At 49.0% G+C, this 19,225-nt stretch overlaps 1 protein-coding gene across 1 annotated transcript in view; it reads left to right on the top strand.

Moving 5' to 3' along the window:
- The window catches only part of tnnt1 (troponin T type 1 (skeletal, slow)), a 38,594-nt gene extending 23,745 nt beyond the window's left edge, over positions 1-14,849 (top strand). The window contains exons 11-12 of the mRNA XM_070862363.1: positions 5,600-5,640; positions 14,581-14,849. Of these exons, the coding sequence (XP_070718464.1) occupies positions 5,600-5,640; positions 14,581-14,629 (90 nt within the window). The 3' untranslated portion in view covers positions 14,630-14,849. The remainder of the gene's footprint in view (positions 1-5,599; positions 5,641-14,580) is intronic.
- Positions 14,850-19,225: the final 4,376 nt, after the last annotated feature.

The following is a 19,225-nucleotide window of genomic DNA, read 5'->3' as shown; positions in this document are numbered from 1 at the left end:
GCACCTCCCAGACCCGCGACCTCTACCGCCTAGAAGGACAAGGGTAGCAGGCGCATGGGAACACCACCACCTCCATGTTCAAAGAAACATAGAAAATAGGTGCAGGAGTAGACCATTCGGCCCTTCGAACCTGCACCACCATTCAATATGATCATGGCTGATCATGCAACTTCAGTACCCCATTCCTGCTTTCTCTCCATACCCCTTGATCCCTTTAGCCGTAAGGGCCACATCTAACTCCCTTTTGAATATAACTAATGAACTGGCCCCAACAACTTTCTGTGGTAGAGAATTCCACAGGTTCACAATTCTCTGAGTGAAGAAGTTTCTATTCATCTCGGTCCTAAATGGCTTACCCCTTATCCTTAGACTGTGACCCCTGGTTCTGGACTTCCCCAACATCGGGAACAATCTTCCTGTATCTAACCTGTCCAATCCTGTCAGAATTTTATATGTTTCTATGAGATCCCCTCTCATTCTTCTAAATTCCATTGAATACAAGCCTAGTCGATCCAGTCTTTCTTCATATGTCAGCCCTGCCATCCCAGGAATCAGTCTGGTGAACCTTCGCTGTACTCCCTCAATAGCAAGAATGTCCTTCCTCTCCAAGTCACACACACCATCCCGACTTGGAAATGTATCGGCCGTTCCTTCATCATGGCTGGGTCACAATCCTGGAACTCCCTCCCTAACAGCACTGTGGGAGCACCTTCACCACAGCGGTTCAAGAAGGCGGCTCACCACCACCTTCTCAAGGGGCAATTAGGGATGGGCAATAAATGCCGGCCTTGCCAGCAACGCTCACATCCCAGGAACAAATAATAAAAGAAAAATGTCAAGCTGAATGGCGGGTGCTCCTCTTCTTCTCCTTGGGCGGTCCCTGGTATCGAGGATGACTTGCTTCCACGCCAAAAAGGGAGGAGTTCACAGGTATTTCAATGAAGGACCTAATATTCCAGGTCCTGAACTACATCCTGAAGGGTGGAAGATGCCAGTGCGTGGATTTTTTTAACGTGGGGTGGCCGCTGCACACCAGCCACCACACGGGGCTTGACAGAGCGAGGTCTTGGTCCAGCGGCAAGGGTTAACCAGGACGACTGGAGACCGGCTCTGCTACATGGACCTCATTCATTCATCATTCATAGGCAGTCCCTCAGAATCGAGGAAGACTTGCTTCCACTCCTAAAGTGAGTTCTTTGGTGGCTGAACAGTCCAATGCGAGAGCCACAGACCCTGTCACAGGTGAGACAGACATTCGTCGGGGGAAGGGGTGGGTGGCACTGATTTACCGCACGCTCCTTCCACTGCCTGCGCCTGACCTCTTCACGCTCGCGGCGTTGAGATTCGAAGAGTTCAACACCCTCCTGGATGCACGTTCTCCACTTAGGGCGGGGATCGGCCAGGGAATCCCAGGTGTCAGTGGTGATGTTGCACTTTATCAGGGAGGCTTTGAGGGTGTCCTTGTAACATTTCCGCTGCCCACCTTTGGCTCGTTTGCCGTGAAGGAGCTCCGCATAGAGCAATTGCTTCGGGAGTCTCGTGTCTGGCATGCGGACTAAGTGGCCTGCCCAGCGAAGTTGATCGAGTGTGGTCAGTGCTTCAATGCTGGGGATGTTGGCCTGGGCGAGGACACTGATGTTGGTGTGCCTGTCCTCCCAGGGGATTTGCAGGATCTTGCGGCGACACGGACCTAGTACACACATAATATGGCGGGTACACTGGTTCTCTGAAGCACGGTACACCCACGGTGGGTAGGATGGGCAAGGTTAAGTGCCGTCACCTGCACGGTGACAGCAGGGAACTGGAACAATGCAGCGGCAGACAGGTCTAACCTTGTCGGCACAAGTGACGCATTGTTTCACAATCGTTTTATTTGCATCAGCAAATTTGAGGCACCTGAAATAATACAACAGCTTAAGTCATTCAGCACAGTCACAGAGAAATCTGTAGCTTTGCTCGTTAACCCCCCAACCCCTCCCCCTCCCCAATAAATCCTTTACTAATAATTTTATGTATCTATATCAGTAGTTTGTAGCACTCGACTTCTGGGTCGTGCACCATTATCAAATGTGTTTTCTCTAGTGTTCAGACAGGTATCATAACAACAACAACTTGTATTTATATAGCGCCTTTAACATAGTAAAACATCCCAAGGCACTTCACAGGAGTGTTATAAGACAAATCAAATAAATTTGACGCTGAGACAGATAAGAAGAAATTACAGCACATGACCAAAATAGAGGTTGGTTTTAAGGAGCATCTTGAAGAAGGAATGAGAGGCGGAGAGGTTTAGACAGGGAGTTCCAGAGCTTGGGGCCCAGGCAGCTGAAGGCACCGCCACCGATGGATATTAAGGGAATCAAGGGATATGGGGATAGTGCAGGAAAGTGGAGTTGAGGTTGAAGATCAGCCCTGATCTTATTGAATGACGGAGCAGGCTCGATGGGCCGAATGGCCTATTCCTGTTCCTATTTCTTACGTTCTTAACCATGACAAGCATGTTCCTGGCTCCAGACTACCTGACAGCATTGCCACTGGGAGTCGTTTAGCGTGTATAAATAAGCGACAAGGTCAGGGCGAAGGAGTGGCGAGAGATTGTAGAGGGACGTGATCTGGGCCAGAAAAGGCGGGAGTTCCTGGCTCAAAAGAGGCGAGGGCCCAGGGGCACCACGGGCCCAGCCCACACTGCGATTATGTGCGCGCACTAGGTCCGTGCAGCAGAGCTGGTCTCCAGTCGTCCTGGTTAACCCTTGCCACTGGATAAAGGCCGAGCTCTGTCAAGCCCGTGTGGTGGCTGGTGTGCAACGGTCACCACACGTTAAAACAATCCACGCACAGGCATCTTCCACCCCCTCAACTGGAATTCAGGATTGAAACATCTGTGAACTCATGTGGAAGCAAGTCATCCTCGTTCGAGGAACCGCCTATGATGATGATAAATATTCGTCACTTGAAAGGGAATTTAACAGGTTCTCACAAAATGTGGCTCTGAGCAGTGATTAATGGCGGAGTGAAGCTCCCATTTTCTGGTCTGACGTTGAAATAAGAATGATGTCACGCGTTCCTGCTCCTCTGTCAGTCGACCAATCCGTGTCATCCGTTCAGCATCAAAGGTAAGTGGCAGCCAGCCAATGACATTCTCCGGGAAACAAAAACAGCGGAAACATAGGATTAAAACAAAAAGTCTTTATACTGACATGAAACAATTGGTGAGAGGAGGAGAGGTCAGGTGTCAAATAAACTGCAAGGGTGCCCAGAATTTAAAAAAATAATCAATCGTACACTGCAAAGAAGAAAAAAAAACATTTTGAGCCTCTTAATGCAATGCAGCTGCACAAGCCTTGCATTTCATTTCATTACTCTGTCAGGTTAAAAAAAACTCTGAAATTGTCACTCCACCGCCAACCCAGGATCAAGATTAATCAACATACTGTTATTTGAATTCTTCAAGATTAGAAAAAAAGACTTGCGTTTATATCCCACCTTTCACGGCCACCGGACATCTCAAAGCACTTTGCAGCCAGTGAAGAACTTTTTGGAGTGTAGTCGCTGTTGTACGGTTGTCGGCAGCCAATTTGCGCACAGCAAGCTCCGACAAACGGCAATGTGATCATCTGTTTTTGTTAATGGAGCCAAAGGTGGGCAGCGGAAATGCTACAAGGACCCCCTCAAAGCCTCCCTGATAAAGTGCAACATCCCCACTGACACCTGGGAGTCCCCGGCCCAAGACAGCCCTAAGTGGAGGAAGAGCATCCGGGAGGGCGCCGAGCACCTCGAGTCTCGTCGCCGAGAGCGTGCAGAAATCAAGCGCGGGCAGCGGAAGGAGCGTGCGGCAAACCAGTCCCACCCACCCCTTCCCTCAATGGCGAATGGTGGCAGATTAGGAAAAGGGGAGGTGCAACGAGACCTGGGTGTCATGGTTCATCGGTCATTGAAAGTTGGCATGCAGGTTCAGCAAGCGGTGAAGAAGGCAAATGGTATGTTGGCCTTCATAGCTAGGGGATTTGAGTATAGGAGCAGGGAGGTCTTACTGCAGTTGTACAGGGCCTTGGTGAGGCCTGACCTGGAATATTGATTTCAGTTTTGGTCTCCTAATCTGAGGAAGGACGTTCTTGCTATTGAGGGAGTGCAGTGAAGATTCACCAGACTGATTCCAGGGATGGCAGGACTGACATATGAGGAGAGACTGGATCAACTGGGCATTTGTACACTGGAGTTTAGAAGAATGAGAGGGGATCTCATAGAAACATACAAGATTCTGACGGGACGGGACAGGTTAGATGCGGGTAGATTGTTCCCGATGTTGGGGAAGTCCAGAACCAGGGGATACAGTCTTAGGATAAGGGGTAAGCCATTTAGGACTGAGATGAGGAGAAACTTCTTCACTCAGAGAGTTGTTAACCTGTGGAATTCCCTGCCGCAGAGAGTTGTTGATGCCAGTTCATTGGATATATTCAAGAGGGAGATAGATGTGGCCCTTATGGCTAAGGGGATGAAGGGGTATGGAGAGAAAGCAGGAAAGGGGTACTGAGGGAATGATCAGCCATGATCTTATCGAATGGCGGTGCAGGCTCGAAGGGCCGAATGGCCGACTCCTGCACCTATTGTCTATGTTTCAATGACTATCTGTCACATCTGTGACAGGGTCTGTGGCTCTCGTATCGGACTGTTCAGCCACCAAAGAACTCACTTCAGGAGTGGAAGCAAGTCTTCCTCGATCCCGAGGGACTGCCTATGATGATGATGATTTTGTTAATGTAATCTTTCACTGTTTTACAAGGTACTGAACTTCTAGCAAGAGGTAAAAGACATTTACAGAGTGAAACCCAAACCACTTTTTTGAAACAACTGTCCAAAAAAAAAATAAACCCCTTTGGCGCTGCCCTTCCCCAGAATTGCTTTTATTATACTCAAACGCGAACAACAAAATAAAACCACAAACTGAGCATGTGTGGCTACTTTGACTCTGTTGGCAGCAGTTGCTGCCTTTTAACAAAGGTATTGAAAGACTTGGATTTATATAGCGCCTTTCACGACCACCAGAAAGCTCTCAAAGTGCTTTACAGCCAATGAAGTACTCTTGGAGTGTCGTCGCTGTTGTAATGTGGGAATCGCGGCAGACAATTTGCGCACAGCAAGCTCCCACACACAGCAACGTGAACATGACCCAATAATCTGAATTTTAACGATGTTGATTGAGGGATAAATATTGGCCCCAGAACCCCCCTGCTCTTCTTCGAAATGGTGCCCGCGGGATCTTTTACGTGTCCACTTGAGAGGGCAGACGGGGCCTTGGTTTAACGTCTCATCCGAAGAAATCAAACTTCTAATTAAACACCGAGGGCAAGACCTTTGAAGTCGTGGGAATACTCAATGTGTAAAGATGGGAGCTTTGGAAGCAAATGGAGAGGACAAGAGAGAAAAAGAGGCGGAGGTGGGGAAGAGATAGAGAAAAAAGACAGAACAGAAGGGTTTTAGCTCGCCCAACAGACCGAGGAACTGCCTAAAATGTATGAAGTTCAGTTAAGAAAATGAGAATACTTCATATACAAATCCTTCACAAATTCTTTCAATTTAACCTGCTGTGTATTGTTTCTAGATCAATCTTCTGCATAACCGTATCAGCGAGCATCAGAAATTGTGAGTATATCTGGAAATACAGTGTTAACACTATGATTTTCCCCCTTCTCTGCCTACCCTCCCCCCTCCCAATACATTTCATTTTCAGAAGGCATCTCAACCTGGATTACAAATGGGGGATTTTACCATAATTGCACCCAAAACCCTAATGTGGTATACCAGGATGTGTGGGGTAGTCACAGAAATGGGTTGTAACAGACACACTGAGAGAATTTGGTGGGGTAAGTGTTCTGTAGGATATTTCACCCCTCCTCCGCTTTCCTGAAGGCATAGTCTCCTTCTGGGATGGGGTCGCACAGATGCCGGACACCCCCAGCGCGGTGGCCATCAGTCTTGGCAGTGAGTGTAGCTGAGCTGTTCGACTGTGCGAGGCATTGCAGTCGAGCCTGAACTTTGCTCTCGACCAATCAGGAACCGTGTAGCTGAGCTCTTCGACTGTGCGAGGCATCACAGTCGAGTCTGATCTTTGTCCTCGGCCTCCACAACCAAAAGTCGCCAAGGTTTATTGTGAAGCCACTGCTAACTCCAGTAGCTGTGGTCAGATAACCGAACACAGACATCGGAGCATCTGATCTGGGTGCCTCAGCTCTGGGTTACCTGCCGAACCAGAACGGAAGCCAGAATTGCTACTCTCAGACGGTGCCTCAAGACCTCAGCAACACCATAATATCTTATCTGTGTGGTTACCAGGGTAACGACATCACAAACGCAAGCCAAAAGATGATTGAGCAGATGGAGTGTCAAGTACTGATAGGCCTCACTGCGATTAAAGTCATCTTTCTTGGTACACCTGCTGCTCAGTGATCTAAAAACAAGGCTTTATGACCCCCTCCTTATGCTCCCATTTCTCCCCGACTCACTGACTGATTAAAACGGGGATTTGACTTCCAAACGGGGAAATGGACAAATACTTGAAAAGGAAGCACTGGCGGGGCTATGGGGAAAGGACAAGGGGGAGTGGGACTAATTGGATCGCTCTTTCACAGAGCAGGCACAGGAACGATGGCCCGAATGGCCTCCTTCTGGGTGAAGCAATGTCTCCTTATCTCCCCTCTAATCCTGCTACCGACTACTTTAAATCTATGCCCCCTGGTTGTTGACCCCTCAGCTAAGGGAAATGGGTCCTGCCTATCCACTCTATCTAGACCCCTCATCATTTTATACACCTCAGTTAAATTTCCCCTCAGCCTCCTCGGTTCCAAGGAAAACAATCCCAGCCTATCCAATCTTTCCAAATGTTATTTAGAAACATAGAAATTTACAGCGCAGAAGGAGGCCATTCCGGCCCATCGTGTCCGCGCCGGCCGACAAAGAGCCGCACGGCCCTCGGTCAGCAGCCTTGAAGGTTACATATAAATCTATGAGCAATGACGGAAAGGCAAAGAGCACCCGGCCCAACCAGTCCGCCTCACACAACTGCGACACCCCTTGTACTGAAACATTCTATACTCCACCCCATGTGAGCCATGTGATCTCCTGGGAGAGGCAAAAACCAGATAAAAACCCAGGCCAATTTAGGGAGAAAGAAATCTGGGAAAATTCCTCTCCAACCCATCCAGGCGATCAAAACTAGTCCAGGAGATCACCCTGGCCGTATTCTATTCCCTGCAGTACTTACCATTATATCTGCGCCGTCCAACAAAAGGTCATCGAGTCTAACCCCAATTATCAACTCTAGGTCCGTAACCCTGCAGGATATGGCACTCCAAGTGCCCATCCAACCATCTCTTAAAGTGGTGAGGGTTTCTGCATCCGCCACTCTTCCAGGCAGCGAGTTCCAGATCCCCACAACCCTCTGCGTAAAGAAGCCCCCCCTCAACTTCCCTCTAAACCTTCCACCAACCACCTTAAAATTATGCCCCCTCATAATAGACCCCTCCACCAATGGAAATAGACCCTTACTATCCACTATGTCCAGGCCCCTCAATATTTTGTACACTTCAATGAAGTCTCCTCTCAATCTCCTCTGTTCCAATGAGAACAAACCCAGCCTATCCAATCTGTCCTCATGACTAAGATTCTCCATTCCAGGCAGCACCCTAGTAAATCTCCTCTGCACCCTCTCTAGTGCAATCACGTCCTTCCTATAATACAGCGACCAGAACTGCACGCAGTACTCCAGCTGTGGCCTAACCAAAGTATTATACAATTTAAGCATAACCTCTCTGCTCTTATATTCTATGCCTTGGCCAATAAAGGCAAGCATTCCGTATACCTTCTTAACCACCTTATCCTGCTGGCCTGCTACTTTCAGGGATCTGTGGACAAGCACTCCAAGGTCCCTTTGTTCATCCACACTATTAAGTGGCCTACCGCTTAATGTGTATACCCTTTCCTTATTAGCCCTCCCAAAGTGCATCACCTCACACTTCTCTAAATTAAACTCCACTTGCCTCTGCTCTGCCCACCTAATTTCCCTGCCCACCTAATTTCCTTCCCCTCCCCGGCCCCCCACCCCAGCACTCCCCAAAGCTCTGACTCCAGCTAGGGTATGGGCCAAAAGCACTGGCCAGCGTCCGGTATCGAGACAGTGAGCTACGGATGGGCTATTCCCCTCATGGAGGTCTTCACACCTGGGCCTGCTACTGTTTTTCGGCTGACATCCAGATGCGGGCATTTTTCTGCAGGACTGATTGGCGAACGACCAGGAGTGGGAAAGACGTCCGTTTGTTTTTTAAGGCAGCTTGAATTCAGCAACATCACTATGTTCATCTCACAGCAGGGATAAATCAAATCGAGCTGCACAGGCTGACAACACATCGAAACATAGAACATAGGTGCAGGAGTAGGCCATTCGGCCCTTCGAGCCTGCACCACCGACATGGCAGTCTTTACATAGAATCTACAGCACAGAATCAGGCCATTCAGCCCCCACTGGTACACACGAGCCTCCTCCCACCCGTCTTCATCGCACCCCATCAACATATCCTTCCAATTCTGTCCCCCTCATGTGTTTATTTAACTTAAACGCATCTACGCTATTCACCTCAACCACTCTTTGTGGTTGCGAGTTTCACATTCTAACCACTCTCTCTCATTAAAGGTCCATCAGCACAGCTTATACTGACTAACAAGGTGCAAGACGGCTTTTCAGGTTCTCCCTTCCCCTTCTGGAGAGAAAATAGTCAAAGATTCTGAACATAATAAGAAATAGGAGCAGGAGTCGGCCAGACGTCCCCTCGAGCCTGCTCCGCCATTCAATAAGATCATGGCTGATCTGATCTTGGCCTCAACTCCACTTCCCCGCCCACTCCCCATAACCCTTTACTCCCTCATCACTCAAAAATCTATTTCCGCCTTAAATATATTCAATGACCCAGCCTCCACAGCTCTCTGGGGCAGAGAATTCCACAGATTCACAACCCTCTGAGAGAAGAAATTCCTCATCTCCGTTTTAAATGGGCGACCCCTTATTCGGAGACTGTGCCCCCTAGTTCTAGATTCCCCCACAAGGGGAAACACCCTCTCTGCATCTACCTTGTCAAGCCCCCTCAGAATCAATAAGAGCACCTCTCATTCGTCTAAACTCCAATGAGTAGAGGCCCAACCTGCTCAACTTTTCTCGAATGAGCCTGCTGAACGAGGCTTATTAGAGAGGTGGAAATCCGTGACTGTATGTTGTCCTATTTCTGGAGCAGTGTACCTCACGTACCTGGTATTGCCAAAGTTGTCACGAGTACACCAACTCCTGGTGATAAAGAAGCGAGAGTCTACGGCAGATACATTGGGCGGGGAAAAAAAAATCAAAGGACCAGACAAAATATCAACCCTCGTCGTCTAGATGGAGGGCGGGTTCTCCATAATTCGTTCATTTGCTGGATCTTAAATAACCCAGCGGCAACTCTCACCTTCTTGCTGGAAGAATGGGCTTCTCCCTTATAGAAACATTTAAAATAATGAAAGGGATAGACAAGATAGAGGCGGAGAGGTTGTCTCCACTGGTCGGGGAGACTAGAACTAGGGGGCACAGCCTCAAAATACGGGGGAGCTAATTTAAAACCGAGTTGAGAAGGAATTTCTTCTCCCAGGGGATTGTGAATCTGTGGAATTCTCTGCCCAGGGAACCACTTGCGTCTAGCTCATTGAATGTATTCAAGTCACAGATAGATAGATTTTTAACCAATAAGGGAATTAAGGGTTACGGGGAGTGGGCGGGTAAGTGGAGCTGAGTCCACGGCCAGATCAGCCATGATCTTGTTGAATGGCGGAGCAGGCTCGAAGGGCTAGATGGCCTACTCCTGTTCCTAATTCTTATGTTCTTATGCCTGTCCGTGTTGGTATGCAGCAAGTATTCCTGCAGTAAGACAGGCCCTTCAGAGCAGACTGGGACCACAATGACCTTTCACCTGGGTTCGAGTCCCATGGGGCAACAGAAATAAGAGCAGGGGTAGGCCTACGGCCCCTCGAGCCCTATTCAATAAGATCATGGCTGAGCTTCTACATCAAGACTTTTCCGTCTTATCCTTCGATTCCCTTAGTGCCCAAAAATCTATCGATCTCTGTCTTGAATACTCTTAACGGCAGAGCCTCCACAGCCCTTTGCGGCAGAGAATTTCAAAGATTCACCACCTTCTGAGTGAAGAAGTTTCTCCTCATCTCAGTCCTAAATGGCCGACCCCTTATCCTGATTCTGTGACCCCTGGTTCTAGACTCCCCAGCCCGGGGGGGAAACATCCTCCCTGCATCGACCCTGTCAAGAATTTTATACGTTTCAATGAGATTCACCTCCCATTCTTCTAAATTCCAGAGAGCCCTGCTAGCTGTAAAAGGTTAATGTAAAATGAGCGGGGCAGAGAGACGGAAATCAGTTCCCAGTGCCCATGGGCCAAGCCTGACCCGATTTGCAATATCACTCAGAGAAGTTGGTGTGAAAATGAAAATGTAACATCAGTGCTCTTCTGGGTTTGGGGCTACTGCATAATATTGGAGCAAAGTAGAGGGAGCTTTACTCTGTATCTAACCCCCTGTACCTGCTCTGGGAGTGTTTGATGGGACAGTGTAGAGGGAGCTTTACTCTGTATCTAACCCCGTGTTGTACCTGCCCTGGGAATGTTTGATGGGACACTGTAGAGGGAGCTTTACTCTGTATCTAACCCCCTGTACCTGCCCTGGGAGTGTTTGATGGGACAGTGTAAAGGGAGCTTTACTCTGTATCTAACCCCCTGTACCTGCCCTGGGAGTGTTTGATGGGACAGTGTAGAGGGAGCTTTACTCTGTATCTAACCCCGTGCTGTACCTGCCCTGGGAGTGTTTGATGGGACAGTGTAGAGGGAGCTTTACTCTGTATCTAACCCCGTGCTGTACCTGCCCTGGGAGTGTTTGATGGGACAGTGTAGAGGGAGCTTTACTCTGTATCTAACCCCGTGCTGTACCTGCCCTGGGAGTGTTTGATGGGACAGTGTAGAGGGAGCTTTACTCTGTATCTAACCCTGTGATGTACCTGCCCTGGGAGTGTTTGATGGGACAGTGTAGAGGGAGCTTTACTCTGTATCTAACCCCCTGTACCTGCCCTGGGAGTGTTTGATGGGACAGTGTAGAGGGAGCTTTACTCTGTATCTAACCCCATGCTGTATCTGCCCTGGGAGTGTTTGATGGGACAGTGTAGAGGGAGCTTTACTCTGTATCTAACCCCATGCTGTATCTGCCCTGGGAGTGTTTGATGGGACAGTGTAGAGGGAGCTTTACTCTGTATCTAACCCCGTGCTGTACCTGCCCTGGGAGTGTTTGATGGGACAGTGTAGAGGGAGCTTTACTCTGTATCTAACCCCGTGCTGTACCTGCCCTGGGAGTGTTTGATGGGGCAGTGTAGAGGGAGCTTTACTCTGAATCTAACCCCGTGCTGTACCTGCCCTGGGAGTGTTTGATGGGACAGTGTAGGGGGAGCTTTACTCTGTATCTAACCCCTTGCTGTACCTGCCCTGGGAGTGTTTGATGGGACAGTGTAGAGGGAGCTTTACTCTGTATCTAACCCTGTGATGTACCTGCCCTGGGAGTGTTTGATGGGACAGTGTAGAGGGAGCTTTACTCTGTATCTAACCCTGTGATGTACCTGCCCTGGGAGTGTTTGATGGGACAGTGTAGAGGGAGCTTTACTCTGTATCTAACCCTGTGATGTACCTGCCCTGGGAGTGTTTGATGGGGCAGTGTAGAGGGAGCTTTACTCTGTATCTAACCCTGTGATGTACCTGCCCTGGGAGTGTTTGATGGGACAGTGTAGAGGGAGCTTTACTCTGTATCTAACCCTGTGATGTACCTGCCCTGGGAGTGTTTGATGGGACAGTGTAGAGGGAGCTTTACTCTGTATCTAACCCTGTGATGTACCTGCCCTGGGAGTGTTTGATGGGACAGTATAGAGGGAGCTTTACTCTGAATCTAACCCCGTGCTGTACCTGCCCTGGGAGTGTTTGATGGGGCATTGTAGGGGGAGCTTTACTCTGTATCTAACCCCGTGCTGTACCTGCCCTGGGAGTGTTTGATGGGACAGTGTAGGGGGAGCTTTACTCTGTATCTAACCCCTTGCTGTGCCTGCCCTGGGAGTGTTTGATGGGACAGTGTAGAGGGAGCTTTACTCTGTATCTAACCCCGTGCTGTACCTGCCCTGGGAGTGTTTGATGGGACAGTGTAGAGAAAGCTTTACTCTGTATCTAACCCCGTGCTGTACCTGCCCTGGGAGTGTGTGATGGGACAGTGTAGAGGGAGTTTTACTCTGTATCTAACCCCCTGTACCTGCCCTGGAGTACCTGGCGCTGACACTAAGTGCCGAAATGGAAAAGCATCCCGTTTTCCAGTTACTTTTCTCTCTCGCCTTGACCAACACACAAATTCACAGCAACAAGAAATCCCCAGCCCTCCCTCCTCACTGTGGAGCTAGCTGCCGCAAAAATTCTTACAGGGCTTGATGAGATAGATGCAGGGAGGATGTTTCCCCCCGGGCTGAGGAGTCTAGAACCAGGGGTCACACATTCTCAGAATAAGGGGTCGGCCATTTAGGACTGAGATGAGGAGAAATTTCTTCACTCAGAGGGTGGTGAATCTTTGGAATTCTCTGCCCCAGAGGGCTGTGGAGACTCAGTCTTTGAGTATATTCAAGGCCGAGATCGATAGACTTTTGAATATTAAGGGAATCAAGCGATATGGGGACAGTGCAGGAAAGAGGAGTTGAGGTAGAAGATCAGCCATGATCTTATTGAATGGCGGAGCAGGCTCGAGGGGCCGAATGGCCTACTCCTGCTCCTAATTCTTGTGTTCTTGTAGTCCTACAGCTAATGTCCTTGCGGAGAACTGATGAAGCTTGTACCCAACAGTGGCAGGCAGTTGGATGTGGTACCTTCTGCTTTGTTCCCTTCAACCACTGTCTGCCCCACCTGTTAAAGACTGTAATTCCTGCATTGGACTGTACAGTCACCTGAGAACTCACTTCTAGAGTGGAAGCAGGTCTTCCTCGATTTCGAGGGTCTGTTTATGATAAGAGCCGTCACGGGTTATTGGATCCTTTTGTAAAAGGGAATTTTACTGTGCCGTGTCATCAGGAGTTGAAAGGGTAACGGTGTTACTGATGACCAAAGCGACACTTGACCCAGGTGTTACACAGGGCACGGGTGCTGGCAAGAGAGAAACCTCGTGTTTTTACGCACCCCTTGGCCTTCGAAACTGCACCTGCTGCACTGCACTGGCTTGGATTATACAGCTACTCGGGGCTTATCCAGGTGGGCACGTGGTTCCTTGTGGTTAAGATGCTGGTTGGATCATCTTCAGGCGTGTGCAATAATAGTCTGTGTAACACTAAGCGAAGTGGGACCAAACTTTCCCTGTCCGCGCGCCAGAGTGAATTGGTAAGTACTGCATGTTTGAATCTCACTGGCCCGCAATGACCCTGTGACCAACTCGCTTCAGTCTTGCACAGCCTGAGCTCCAGTTCTTGACTCGAGGCACTTGGAGTCACAGCAAGTGCTAACTGAAAGTGAGGTTGGGACAAAATGGAGCACATCTCCTGTAATATTGAGAGTTAACATGGACTGTTGTTGATATTTGCGTGACGTTCCATGTGCACCTTTGAATCCTCCATTACTCGAATCTTACTTTTAAGGCACAAACTGATATAAAATTCTGTATCTATTAACGAAGTGTAGTAACTTCAGATCCATTCCTCTAATGAGGATGTGGTTAGAATTCAGCTCAAATCCCAGAGAGAAAACTGTTGCGACAGTCTTTCTGCATAATAAAACCAGGAAACCTTTTAAGGTTTCGCTGTCCTTCGGAAGACCTTCCCCCCCCCCTCCACCTCTTGCCAAATCAGCCTTTCCATTTTCGCAATGGGTAAACCACGATCTGAAGAGGTACAAACCAAACCGATCCAACATAAGTGAAGTGGAATTGAAAGTATTGCGATATATTGAGTTTCTATCAAAAAGAAAGTTAGCTCCTCTTTCTGGTCTTTGACACCTGCACATTCTCCGGGACAAGGGGCGGGGAGATGATGAACCAGCAGCATCCAAAACCCCTTTGTCACCACTAAGTGTACGGGAACAGTGCAAGGTTGACTGCTTTTTCCCCCCCCCCCCCTTCTCCTCTGTGGAAGCCTCGAGTCGGTGCCTCCCTCATCCTGGAGGCAGGGTGAGGGAGGGTGACTCCCTGACCCAGCTTGCCACCTTTGGTTGTGCATTGCGTTTTAGCAAAGAGCCGACACTGACGCAAGGGGGCGAATGGCCTCCCTCGACACTGTGACCGTCTCTGCTTCAGTGAGAAACGACGGGCACCGAATCTGCCCCTCGCCCATTTTTTTTTTAAAACGGCATTTCACGCGGGTGCACCCCGAGCCCGCTGCCTTGTTATTGCAAAGGGGCAGCACAGCTCCACGTGACCCGATTTGGTCTGGCCGCCATGCAGATGGTGGTTTGCTCTTCTCGACGCTCAGCATATCTTTTACCTGTCTTCCTCCAGCAGCAAGAAAGCGGCGGGCAAAGGCAAGGTTGGAGGCCGCTGGAAATAAACAGCACAGCATACTGGAGCCTCGCTCAGCGGCCTATTTCCGGCAAAGGGCATGAATCCAGAGACAAAGAGACGCTTCCTGCCACAGCTCCTGATCTTTTTCCACGGCAACACGGCAAAACTGTGTGTTCCTTGCAGCTGATGAAATGGAATTTCCTGAACCTTCCTCTTAAGCTGTCTCTTTCCCTTATCTTCAATAAATAAATGACTAATGAACTCTTGCAGTGTTTGACAGTGTATCTTTCTGGTTGTGCTGACTAACCTTCTGTGACATTGCTCGTGCATAAACTGGGGTGAAGCTCCAAGCTCCAAAATTCCCCCCCCCCCCTCCCCGCAAAAAAACCTCCACCTCCTCCTTTCAGACGATCCTTAAAAACCTACCTTTTGGACCAAGCATCAGGTATGCACTGCCTGAAAGGGTACTGGAAACAGACTGCTTCCTCCGGCAAGTGGGTCGACAATAATTGGCAGAAGAACTAGAGGGGAAGTTAAGAGAATCTTTTTCGCACAGAGGAGTCGTTGTGATCTCGAACGCACTGCCTGAAAGGGTGGTGGAATCAGATGCCATCGGAACTTTCAAAAAGCAATTGGACATGTACTGCAAGAGGACTAATTTGCAGGGCTACGGGGGGGAAAAAGCTAGGGAGCGGGTTTAAATTGTGCAGCTATTTCAAAGAGCCGGCACAGGCTCGACGGGCCGAATGGCCTCCTTCTGCGCGGTAAGATTCTATTCCTTTCTCCCTCATGTACTTATCGAGTTTCCCCTTAAGGGCATCGATACTATATTCAGCCAACTCCACGTCATTACACAGGAGATACGACACAGCAACTGGTCTTTCGGCCCAACCAGTCCATAGAATCATAGAAAAATGACAGGACACAGGAGGCCATTCGGCCCATCGTGTCCATGTCGGCCGACAAAGAGCTACCCAGCCTAATCCCACTTTCCAGCACTAGGTCCGTAGCCCTGTAGGTTACGGCTCTTTAAGTGCTCATCCTGGTACTTTTTAAATGTGGTGAGGGTTTCTGCCTCTACCACCCTTTCAGGCAGTGAGTTCCAGACCCCCACCACCCTCTGGGTGAAAAATATTCTCCTCAACACCCCTCAAATCCTTCTACCAGTTACTTTAAATCTATGCACCCTGGTTGTTGACCCCTCTGCTATGGGTAATATGCCCTATCTATCCACTCTACTGCGACAGTCTTTCTGCATAATAAAACCAGGAACCCCTTTTAAGGTTTAGCTGTCCTTCAGAAGACCTGCCCCCCCCCCCACACCACCCCTTTCCAAATGAGCCTTTCCAATTTCGCAATGGGCAAAGCACGATCTGAATAGATCCAAATCAAACATACACCTCAACTAAATCTCCCCTCAGCCTCCTCTGTTCCAAGGAAAACAACCCCAGCCCTATCCAATCTTTCCTCGCTGTTAAAATGCTCCAGTCCCGGCAACACCCACGCCGACGTTCATGCTCCACTCGAGCCTCCTCCCGTCGTGACGTGGTGTCGAGCACCACATTCTCACCACCAGAGACGTCCACGCACTCTGCCTTTAACCTGGACTGTCTCTTTAAGGCTGCTGCTGCAGCATGCCCTGATAGGCATGTCAGTTAGTGGAAAGTCTCTGTCCACTGGCGGCAGCTCGTAAGTCACTGCCTCTTGCCCTTTTGAAAGTCAGGGAGGGGAAAAAACACAGTAGGAAATGACTGCTTTTCTTTCTCTACAATTGTTATGCAGCTGCAACAAAGTGTGACCTTGAATTGTGATGGATGCATGCACTAGTTTCTACATTATGCTTATGTTCTAGCAAATCTCCCGTGCTACTGCTCATACTAAGTGTACACAAGTAAAACTGTCTGTGTTTTTTAAATATAAAGACAGGGGCATCAAACCACAAAATGTTATCCTTTGCTACATAGTGTTTGGCTACAAGGTCTAACTTCTCTAAATGGTGGGTTCATATAGAGGTCAGTCAATAGGATGGTAAGTTAACACTCGATACGTTTAGGCAAATGTCAAATTACTGAGTCCAAACCATTTCGGTTTTGACTGCTCAACAAACATTCATTAAAACCCACAAAATGTGAGGTTACAATGAGAAATGTAACTTGATTGTCAGTGATGAAAAACAGTGTAAGCTGTCGCCTCAGAGTCAGAAGGTTGTGGGTTCAAGTCCCGCTCCAGAGATTTGAGCACAAAGATCTAGGCTGTCGCTCCCAGAGCAGTGCTGAGAGAGTGCCGCAATTGAGGGATAAATATTGGCCCCAGGACACCGGGGAGAACTCCCCCTGCTCTTCTTCAAAATAGTGCCATGGGATCTTTTACGTCCACCCGAGAGGGCAGACGGGGCCTCGGTTTAACGTCTCATCTGAAAGACGGCACCTCCGACAGTGCAGCGCTCCCTCAGCACTGCACTGTCAGCCTAGATTTCTGTAGTACACTTGAAATATGATGAACAGGAAATGAATGTCAGCTATGCAGATAATATAGGTATTATATTATGGCATTGACTCATGTTTTTTTGTGTATAAGATGGCAAGAGAATGGGGAAATACTCACTCCACAGCGCCGCCCACTGACCACAGCCTGCAGCTACATTGTTACAGGCAACTGTTTACATATAGTATTTATAACTTCAGTTTTAAATGTTGGCATAAAAACATGACAACTGCAGGTTGGCAAATGGAAATCAATCCAGAGAAGTGTGAAGTAATGCATTTGGGGAGGGCTAACATTCAGCCTACTGAGTCTGTGACTGCTAAAAAAAAACTTATTAAAACCCACAATATCTAATGTAACAATGAGAAATTTAACTTGATTCAATTGTCATCATCATCATCATAGGCGGTCCCTCGAACGAGGATGACTTGCTTCCACATGAGTTCACAGATGTTTCAATGAAGGACCCGATGTTCCGGTCCTGAACTCCAATGGAGGGGGTGGAAGATGCCTATGCGTGGATTTTTTAACGTGTGGTGACTGTTGCCCACCAGTCACCACACGGGCTTGGCAAAGCTAGGCCTTTATCCAGTGGCAAGGGTTAACCAGGACGACTGTCAGTGATGATAGTGTCAACTGTGACTCAGTGGGTGGCACCATCGCCTCTGAGTCAGAAGGTTGTGGGTTCGAATCCCACTCCAGAGACGTGAGCACAAAAATCTAGGCTGTCGCTCTCAGTCATCATAGGCAGTCTCTCAGAATCGAGGAAGACTTGCTTCCACTCTTAAAAATGAGTCCTTAGGTGGCTGAACAGTCCAATACGAGAACCATAGACCCTGTCACAGGTGGGATGGATAGTCATTGAGGGAAAGGGTGGGTGGGACTGGTTTGCCGCACGCTCTTTCCGCTGCCTGCGCTTGGTGTCTGCATGCTCTCGCCGATGAGACTCTTAAGTGCTCAGCGCCCTCCCGGATGCATTTCCTCCACTTAGGGCGGTCTTTGGCCGGTGACTCCCAGGTGTCAGTGGGGATGTTGCATTTTTTTCAGGGTATCCCTGTAACGTTTCCTCTGCTCATCTTTGGCTCATTTGCCGTGAAGGAGCGTTTGCTTTGGCTGTCTCGTATCTGGCATGCGAACGATGTGGCCTGCCCAGCGCAGCTGATCAAGTGTGGTCAGTGCTTCAATGCTGGGGATATTGGCCTGGTCGAGGTCGCTAATGTTGGTGCGTCTGTCCTCCCAGTGCAGTGCTGAGGGAGTGCTGCACTGTCGGAGGTGCCGTCTTTCAGTTGAGACGTTAAACCGAGGCCCCGTCTGCTCTCTCCGGTGGACGTAAAAGATCTCACAACACCATTTTGAAGAGGAGTTATCCCCAGTGCCCTGGGGCCAATGTTTATCCCTCAAATAAGATCACTAAAAACAGATTATCTGGTCATTATCACATTGCTGTTTGAGGGAGCTTGTTACATAGAAACATAGAAAATAGGTGTAGAAGTAGGCCATTCGGTCCTTTGAGCCTGCACCGCTATTCAATAAGATCATGGCTGATCATTCACCTCAGTACCCCTTTCCTGCTTTCTCTCCAAGCCCCTTAATCTCTTAGTTGTGCGCAAATTGGCTATCGCATTTCCTACAGCAGTGACTGCACTTCAAAACTGCCTCATTGGCTGTAAAGCGCTTTGAGATGCCCGGTTTGTCGTGAAAGGCGCTATATAAATGCAAGTCTTTTTTTGACTTCAAGCCTTTATGGAAGGCTGTTTTTGCAGTTGTACATTATTTTTGAGTTGGTAAGGTGCCTTGAAGATGTTCATCAGCTTTTGGTGTGGGTTGACAATGCAGGGAGGAAGCAAACATGCAAACGAGAAGCAGTATTTCCAGGGCCTATGTTGCAGTTTTGTCATTTGCCTACCAAAGTACATTGTGGTGAAACACTCCAGTGAGGCGAACTACAACTCCCAGCGTGCCGGCCGGCACAGTGCGCATGCGTCCTTACTACAACTCCCACAATCCCCGGCGTTATCGCGGGGTTGAGGGCGGGAAGGAACTACGTGTCCCAGGCGGCCCCGCGGCACGTCACGGCCCCCAGGAGGAGGTGGCGTCATGCCGTCAGCGCGCAGCAGCCATGCCCCGCCCCCTCATCCCTTTCCCCTCCCCCGTAGCA

The sequence above is a fragment of the Pristiophorus japonicus genome, chromosome 19 (genome assembly GCF_044704955.1).
Source record: "Pristiophorus japonicus isolate sPriJap1 chromosome 19, sPriJap1.hap1, whole genome shotgun sequence".
Lineage (NCBI taxonomy): Eukaryota > Metazoa > Chordata > Chondrichthyes > Pristiophoridae > Pristiophorus > Pristiophorus japonicus.
Note: the sequence above shows the minus strand (reverse complement) of the source record. Positions and strands in the feature narration are given on the sequence as shown.